The sequence below is a fragment of the Carcharodon carcharias genome, chromosome 10 (genome assembly GCF_017639515.1).
Source record: "Carcharodon carcharias isolate sCarCar2 chromosome 10, sCarCar2.pri, whole genome shotgun sequence".
NCBI classification, from domain to species: Eukaryota; Metazoa; Chordata; class Chondrichthyes; order Lamniformes; family Lamnidae; genus Carcharodon; species Carcharodon carcharias.
The window spans coordinates 44716726-44726006 of NC_054476.1; the positions used below are offsets into that span (position 1 = coordinate 44716726).

General features: G+C 43.5%; 1 protein-coding gene across 9 annotated transcripts in view; it reads right to left on the reverse strand.

Moving 5' to 3' along the window:
* Positions 1-3550, reverse strand: part of pde3b (phosphodiesterase 3B) — a 265470-nt gene extending 261920 nt beyond the window's left edge. For all 9 annotated transcript variants that reach the window (XM_041196605.1, XM_041196606.1, XM_041196607.1 and 6 more), the window contains exon 1: positions 2431-3550. In XM_041196605.1, coding sequence (XP_041052539.1) covers positions 2431-3306 — 876 coding nt within the window. In that variant the 5' untranslated portion in view covers positions 3307-3550. The remainder of the gene's footprint in view (positions 1-2430) is intronic.
* Positions 3551-9281: the final 5731 nt, after the last annotated feature.

The window sequence follows — 9281 nt, forward strand, 5'->3', positions numbered from 1 at the left end:
GAGCAGCCATTTGCCTACATTCACTTGTCCATTCAGGTCTTCCAAAACAGAATTCTCAACTTAGTTTTGGTTCATAAGATTTCTGTGACTGTTGTAACTCTTTCGAGTACAAACACGTTCCCATCTGTTTTTCAGATGATGTTACATTGTTTCATAGTTTGCCATTGTGAGATTTGAACTCTTGATCTTTGGGTTACAAACCCAGTACCATAACCACTTGGCTATTTAGGCCAAGCCCCCATAAGATTTCTGTGAGCTAAGTTGTTGATTTTAACTGCTAAGTTAAAGCAATGTGCCAAATTGAAGCCACCTGTATGTCCACTTTAAGGAACACAGGAGGACACATCAGTTAGGTTGCGCTTTCATATCACCAAGCAGCTAATTACAAATTAGTATTGGCAGCAACTTGCAGTGGCTCACTGGGGCACCGAGTTATAATCAACAATTCCATTTGCATAGCACCTTTATGTAAGGAAACAAAGGCGCTTCATAAAGAGGCATTAGGTAAACTGGTACCAACCAAAAAGGCAGACATCAGGAGAGCTGAGTGCAAGCTTGGCTAATGATGGATTTTCAAGTTTTTCAAAGGCGAAAGTATTTTAGGAAGAAGCTTTGATGAGTAGGGTGGATTGAGACAGCTGAAAGCTTCTTTACCAATGGTAGTGCAAATGAATACAGGGATACACACAGGCAAGGAGTCTGAGGAACATAACATTTAAAGGTTAAATGGGAAATTAGAAAGGAATGACCTAGAAATGAAAATCATAAATGCCCAGGAGCAAGTCCACAACCACATAATCTTGTAAATGGAGATAAATAATCAAATTTTAACCATACGTTATCCAGTCAACATTACTCATGTTGATAAGTCTATTGTATTACATTGCAGAACAAGTTCTCATTAAATAATTCAGTTTAAAATAATTACATATATACAAAGTTTAAACTCCAGTATACAAACAAATGTCAACGTCTTGAACTGAAGTCTTGATTTCTCCCTTCTCCTATCAACAACTTGAAATAATCCAGCTCTTACACTGACGCATTTTTGCAATGCTGAACACAAAGCAAAATACTGTAAAATTAGTTCCAAACCAGACATGGACATATCAGTATTAACTGGGTTTTTGTTTCCAAAATTAAAAAGATCTCTGGCCCAAACATTTTTATGCAAAACACATTTTCCCCACAAAAAATTGTCATTTCCACATTATTTATTAAAAGCAAAGAGCCTCTGTTATGATATGTTTTATTTACAATAAAATCTCTTAAGTATTAACTGTTCTATATGTGCTTCCATGTTTTGACTCAGAACTTATATTGCTACTGGTTAAAATGCCCCACTCAACATTTCAAAAGAAAAGTACCATGCATACTTTATGCACATGTGCCAATAATTAGCCTATTTAAAAATTGTTTGTTTATTCACCTGTATTAAGGGATGGATCAAAATAGTTGCATGGTCAAATCCACATTTGAACTATCTTAAAAAATGTTTCTGCTAAATGAGGAATTTTCAAATTTAGAAAATAAAAGCAGTTAGTTATCAAAAAATTGGGAGTAATCTCATTCCAGTCTATTTTTAAACTCAGTTAATAATGGAAACCTTGGCAGTAATATACACTAATGTCCACAGATCATGATTTTTTTTTACAATTCTGAAATCAATCACAATTGTTATTCGCTTTTACATTTTGACCAGCAATTTAGGAATGGAACTAACAACAACTTAGTGGAGTTAATGTGGCTCCTTTTGAACTATGTTGCTAGAAGTGTAAATTGACAATAGAAATAGCTTTATAACAGTAGGCTGAAAATGAATTATAGATCTGACACAAAACTCACTGCTATGGTTTAATTTTCAACAGCAAACTACTTCTTGTACAGAATTGAAGGCATTTTAATTGCCTTGCTAACCAGTTTCAGAGCCGAAGACAGTGCTCTTTAAGCAGACTGTTAGGTATATGCAAATGCCCCTTGCAACATATTTCTTCCAAGGACTTTCAAGTTCATATATGATGTCAAAAGCTCATTTTCATTTAGCTCTCTACTTAAATGAATTGCAGTTATTAAAACATCAATGAAAATAATAAAATTCCACGACTCAAAAAATATTTAGTATTCCTTGGAAGGTGCCATGTTCTGCAAAACCTTCAGGATTTCACGTGCTATACTTTCTTACTTGGGCAATCAAACACTATTTGATCATTATAGAATTTGCACCTTTGCATCACAAAAGATTTTTCCAAGATAAAGCATCGATCCCGTACTGTTCACGACATTTCAAAGATTCACCCACAGAGCATGGCCTTTAAACACCAGTCTGTTTCGAAGATGTTTACAAACACTAGGCGTGTGTTTTCAATATAAACTGCTCAATCTGATATTTTCTGGGATTTCAAAAATACCGTTAAATTCAGCAAATCCTACCTGTTCTCTCGATATGCAAGGCAAAGACGTCCTCCTGGGCATCTTGCAGCCACCATAATAGCTGGTGGATGTTTCTCCCAAAGAAACACAACTTGATCTCCTGCGTGGTTTGATAACTGGGATTTTTTCCTCTGTCGTTACCCTGCGACGAGCTTCTTTCGGAAACAGGCAATCAAAATACACAGCAACGGTCGCCCCCACCATCCCTACCCCACAGGCCAAGAGGGGTCTCAGAGCTGCTGGGAGGGCGATCAAACTGGTGATGGAAGCCAACCTAAGGACACCGGCGAACAGCAAGATCAGGACGCTCTGTTTCACTTTCAAAGTGGAGAGTAATGTCAGCAATCCCACGCAACCCAGCACAACAGCCGGGGCCAGCAACCTGCAAAGAAACAGCTGGTCCTCACCGAGCAGAACTTGCACCACCAAGAAATCTCCGAGATAGCAACATGGAGGCAATGACAGGAGCCAAGCCGTGCTGCTTTCCCGTTTGCTCTTCCTCAGATAAAATGTCAACCAAAAGAAGGCACAGCATATACTAAAGAGCGGGCTTAGGGACTGGAATGCGATCGCCCAGGCCGTCTGGAAAGTCTGCAGCAAGGATGAAATAAACTCCGCGTCCAGGCATCTCCTGGCCACGATGGATAGCGCGACGATTGCGAAGGCACTGCAGCCGCCCCCGAGGTAAAAGGCTGCGAGTTTCGGACGCGCCAAGCCGAGCCTCTCCAAGTTACACCACCTGCAGATGGAAAACCCGCCGTCCTGTTTCAGAGGGGTGACGCAGCTCTTCACATAACCGTTGCGATTGCTCTCCTCCTGGCACTTGGCGTTGCTGTTGTTGTGCTGCGCCGAATCCCCCTCCTCTCTCAACGCCATGTTTAAGTCCCCCCTCCTCCTCTCCTCCTCCTCCTCCTCTCCCCCGGTCCTTTTCCGTGTGTTATTCCGCACACGCACTCGGGAATCTTTTACCCGCTTCGCGCCTCCCAAATCACTCGCTTACTCCACTAGGGCGAAGGAGATCGAGCATTTTGTCCGAGGAATAATAGGAAAAACACAGCCCACATACTGCACTCGCTCTCATACACACAAACACACCACCAACTCGCACATAAACACATTGAACCCGACCTGAGCTCACTGACCCCGCCTCCCTCCGGCTCCGCGAAGCCGCTGTTCCTACAGCACCGCACGAGCCCTCGCTTCATCCGGCTGCCGCTCAGCGCGCGCGCCAACGGCTCCCTCCTCCCCCACCCACCCCGCTTCAAACCGCCTTCCCGACCATATCACCCCCACCCACCCAGTGAACGCGCGTCAACGCCCCCTTCCCGCTTCAAAACGCCTCCCGCTCAACTGAATGGAACCCTGGAAGGGGCCGAGCGTGCACGAGCCTCATGCACCGCCAGCCCTCCGTGGGTCTGTAGCAACAAGAGCTAGCAGCTTACTTCCCCTATATTGATTTTCTCTTCTGAAACGTGAATTGCATTCTTTTTATCTGTAACACGTTTCCTAACTCAGTAAAATCGAAGCTACACTCCGTCGTATATTGACATCCAATATTTTCATCTTAGGCCTCTACTCGGGATGTTATAAATCGAAAGAATCCATGTATTTTATTGTTTACTTCAATTGCCAGAACATCGGCCTCAGAAAGCTGCTGTCTTTTAAGAGAATGAAAGAACAACTGACTTCCAGTCATGTAATAGGGAGTTTTTGTAAGATGTATGTAGTTCTGTAGGCCTCACAAAGAGGTTTCGAGAGGTTGTGTAATTTAACAGTAAGTGATTATAAACTACGAGTAACTATATACATATGTACAGTGTAAGGTCTAAGCTCAGAGCTGTCTCCATGCTGCCTCTACACATATATCTGTCCAGTACAGGATTGTCCTCTAGACTCAGGTCAACTCTTCCTGTACATCAATGTGGGCAGTGCTGCACTCAGTCCCAAATTAACCCTTTCTATGCCATACTCTTATACTATACCTCCCAAGTCTTTGTCCAACATATTTACAATGCATCCCTGTTTATCCAACATAGTTACATTACTACTACTAGCCCTTCTCCCTCCACCACCCCCTCCAAGTTTCTATGTTTACAGGATCGGGTGGTCTGGAGGCTTTATAATTCTTCCAGATTTTGTCAATACAACAGTTGGAGGAACGAATGGTAGACTATTTTGTACCAGGTAAACCTTGATGAATAGGAGGTTGTTTTGGATATGGTCAATCTGGCATTTGGTCGTCTTCATCAATTTCTCTCCAATGTATAATGGGAGGATCACCTTGAGTGAGGGATGAGGAGAAGGCTCATCCTGTCCCTCATGACTACCTTCTGGCAGACTGACAAGGTATGACTGTGGCTGGCCGTTGTCTGTCCAGACAATGACTCTCTCATTATCAAAGTCCTCAATCCAGCCTTTGTCGTCCTTATGTTAAGATGGCAGGTGCGATAGCTTTGCTTGTAGGTGGAAGCCGTTCTGTGTCCTGGATGTTTAGGTAATCTTTAGCTGCCAATCCTGGTATTAGCTTCTTTGGCAGGATTGGGAGTTGTGTGCGGAGTTTTCTGCACATCAGTTGTTCAGATGGGGCTAAGCCACATTATAATGGGATGAACGTGTCGGTTAACAGTGCTGTTAGAAAGTTGTCATTCTTCCTCAGGAAAGCTTTTATGGTGCAGACCCCTCGTTTTGCCACACCATTCAATTAGGAGTATCTTGGAGAGCTGGTACAGTGCTGGAAACCATAGGTGATGGCAGATTGGATAAACCATTCATTTGCAAATTGTGGAACGTTATCCCATATTATCTGGTCTGGGAAGCAATGGCTCGCGAACATCTCCTTCAACTCTTATCACTGCCTCTGTGGTTGTTGTGTACAATTATTTCACATCAATCCATCGGGAGAAGTAGTCTACCACAATGAGGAAGGATCTGCCATTGAAGACAAATAAATCCCATGACCTAATTGAGAATTGTGTGGGGATAAGGGGCTCCCTCTGGACCTACTTATGTAGCGCACACACCTGGCAGTTCACTATCATGTCCTAAATTTCCCTTGAAATGCCTGGCCACCACAGTGCAGATTGGGCTTGCTCCCTGCATTTGGGAATGCCCTGGTGTCCCTGCTGTCTTTTTTGGGAGGATCACCAGCCAAAGGGAGGCTGAAATGAGCAGCCACTCGTTGTATACCAGGAGATGGTAGATAACGGTAAAGCGCTTCTGCTGTTCAAAACAAACCTTCATGGTACTACCATTCAGTCTCTACTGTGGCCACCCTTTTTGACAGTTATGGCAGAGGTGGGCATTCTCCACATCTCACACTTGTTCCTTCAGATTTACTGGAGTTTTCCTGTGGTAGCCAGCAGGTGTCTCCTCACCAATTGGGAGTACAATTCGAGTTCCTCGATCAAATTGACATCGTGAAGGTCCACTATGGGCCTGGCAGGTGTGTCTGCCATTTTTTTCCTGAATGTATACCACCTTGTATGCAAACCTCATGAGGTGCAGACTGAAATTCTGGATTCTGGGGGGCATCTTTGCCAGCTCCTTCTCATCTAGCAGTGAGACCAGTGGCTTATGGTCTGTTTTAGTGGTGACCTTTAGGCCAATAATGTAGTCCATGTACTCCTCACATACCGAAGTGACCGCGAGAGTTTCTTTTTTAATCATGGCATATCTAGTGTCTGTGGACAACAATCCTCTGGATGCGTAATATGCTGACCGGCGACATCTGTCCAGTTGTTCCTGAAATAAGACTGCTCCAAGGCCTCTGCACAAATCATTCACTGCTATGTTGGTGGACAGGGATGGGTCATAGAGGGCCAAGATGTCGGTTGAGAGCAGCATGGCTTTGATGCAACCAAATGCTTGATCTTGGTGCATCTCCAAGTGCCATGCCTGTTCTTTCTTGAGAAGATGCTGCAGGGGTTCTGTGACCTGTGCCAGATTGGGTAAAAATTTTGCCAACTGATTCTTCAAACCCAGGAATCTCTGGAGATCCAGAATTGAGGATTGACTTGGGAACTCACTGATGGCTTTTGTTTTCTGTGGGTCTTCCACGATGCCTTTGTTGTTGACACTGTGTCCTAAGAACCAAATAGAGGTCTTGGAGAATTTGTACCTCTCATTTAGTGTCATCCCTGCTTCCTGCAAGCATTCTAGGACCATTGTGAGCCTTTTGTCATGTTCTTCCACTGTTGTGTCGTGGACCAAAACATTGTCTAAATGGCAGACGACACCCTCTTGGCAAAATGACCAACGTCGTGTTTAAAAGATTTCTGGTGCGGAGATGATTCTGAACGGTAAGTGACTGAAGCAGAATTTGCCAAAGTGGGTGATGAATGTGGTCAGCAATCTGGACTTTTCATCTAGTGGATGTTGCTAAAAGGCACTGTTAGTATTGAACTTTGAAAACATTGTGCTTTTAGAGAGTTTGGTCAGGCTGTCATCCACCGAGGACATTGGGTGGACTTCTCTTGCTACGGCTTTATTGAGCTGTGTCAACTTGACGCAGATACAGATGGACCCGTTCAGTTTTGGAACTGGGACCATCCCAAAACACCATTCAGTTGGCTGAGTGACAGGGGAGATGACACCCGTTTTTGACACTTGACCAGCTGTTGCTCCACTTGCTTCATAAGTGGATGGGGTATTTTTCATGGCATGAACAGGCACACGGGCTTAGCATCCCCCCTCAGTGTAATCCTGTATGCGGTCCTTAGTCGCCCCAATCCGGTAAAGAGTTTCGGGAACTCTGCTTTAAATTTGGAACTGGGCCCTTGCTGGTTGACCTCGTCATTTTCTATAGGGAGCTGAGGTCGATACAGGCTTTTCAGCTTAAAAGGAAACATTCTTGGTTGTGAGCGACAAACAGGATCTCTCATATTCTCTTGTCTTTAGTGTCACCTGCAGAATACCTTTGACTGGGAGTTTGATGTTGCCTGTTCTGTACAACTGCATTGTGGGTGCAATCATCCATTGGGTCACCAGCCATGGTTCCTTGTCCAAGAGCACCATAGCATGAGCTCTCATGTCCAATTTAAAGTTTGTGAGATGACCATTAACTGAGATATCCGTGTTCCAAAATGAAAATCCCTGATCTTTGACCTCACCCAAGAAGCATGGTTGTGTTTCCTCTTGGTACGGTACCTCGACTTTGTGAATTGCCTTGGGATCATATGTGCATCTGGTTGTGTTAGCTTTGCATAGCTTTTTGAAGTGTATTATGGGTTGCAATTAAAACACTGTGCTAAGACTGGCTGGATATTGATCACACCCATGGGGTCACTTGGCTCCACAGTGCTGGCATGGTCACCATGGTAGGTTCGGATATTGCTTCCCTTGGCCTGTGGCATCCCTGCACCTCTGCTGTTTTGCTACCTGGACAGTGGGAGTTGATCTATACCATGGCTTGCCTTCGGCCCTTAAGATGGATCTGTGCTGTAAACATATTTCAGATTGCCTGACAATCTGAATGGCCTTTTGAAGGGTCAAACCTTCTCTAACTTGAAGCATGTCAGAGAATGCATCATTGGCCACTGTGACAACAATTCTGTCCCTGATTAGCTCTGATTTCAGGTCACCTTAGTCACAGCCTTCAGCCATTCTGTACAGTTCATTAATGAAGGAGTCAACAGGTTCTCATTGCTGTTGGACACGTTTGTTAAACTATGCTCATTCAAGGATCTTGTTACTGGTCAAATTAAAATATGTGTCAAATGATGTTAAAACATCATCAAATTTTGCTGAGGATTCATTGATTCCATGTGTAGCTATTTCATCATTAGCTATTGGACCGACAGAATAAAGCAGTGTATTAACCTGTTCAGCTTCTGTGTTTTTGTCTAGACCTGAGGCATCATGTATCTAAGGAATCGCCTTCTCCAAAGTCCCCAATTTTGTGACTGGTCTGGGCCTTGGATGAGTCCAATCTGTCCTGGTAAGGTAGATTTTTGATCCATGGTCATTTAAAATTAAAAGGATGTATAGCTTTAAATGCTGTAAGGAAATCCAAGATGGTGCTGCCGTATGCTTTTTCTCAACAATGTTTCACACGCTTGTCAGTTATGCCAGGCTTCAAAAGTCATGGCATTCACACTTCCTGTGTTTTAAAATTTTTGGCAGTGACTCTTTGGATCGACCGTTCTCTGAGTCTTCCCAGCAGCATCTAAGTATTTTTGGGTTGTGAAGCCATCAATTCCCAGCTTCTGCTAGGTTTTTTAACTGTCAATTATTTTTTAAGTTTTTTTTTCCATCGGAGTGAGCTCGACCGCCATGTGTTCAGGCACCAACTCAGAATCGAGCTGTTTGCGATATGTTTTAAAATGGCAATTCGGACTGCTGCTGACTTAAAAGCTTTTTAAAACTTCTTTCTGGCCAAGAACTTAAGTTTTTTTTAGCTCATCCCTACTAGGTCTTCTGACTCTGTAATCTCCAGGTATTGAAGTTGGATTTCCACAGGATTCAGTGGACCGTTCTGCCACAGTGTGGAGTTGTGCTTCTGCCTCTGCCTCCAATCTTGCTTTGGACCTTTTTTCTGGAAATCTGCTTCCGAGCCTTTACTTCTGGTGCTTTTTGTCAGGTCAGGATGCTGTTTTTTTCCATCTTCCAGGTTTTAAATTTCTTCTCCAGCTTCTGTGAGCCTCTGGTTTTTCTGATAGCTGCCACTATGTTGTAAGATGTTTTGTGGTTCGGTAGATCTCATATAGAGGTTCTGAGTCTTGTATACTTTCAAAGTAAGTGTTTATTAACCACAAGTAACAATATACATAAATACAGTATAAGGTCTAAGCTCGGAGCTGTCTCCATGTTTGCCTCTACACACATCTCTATCCAGTACAAGACTGCCCTCTAAG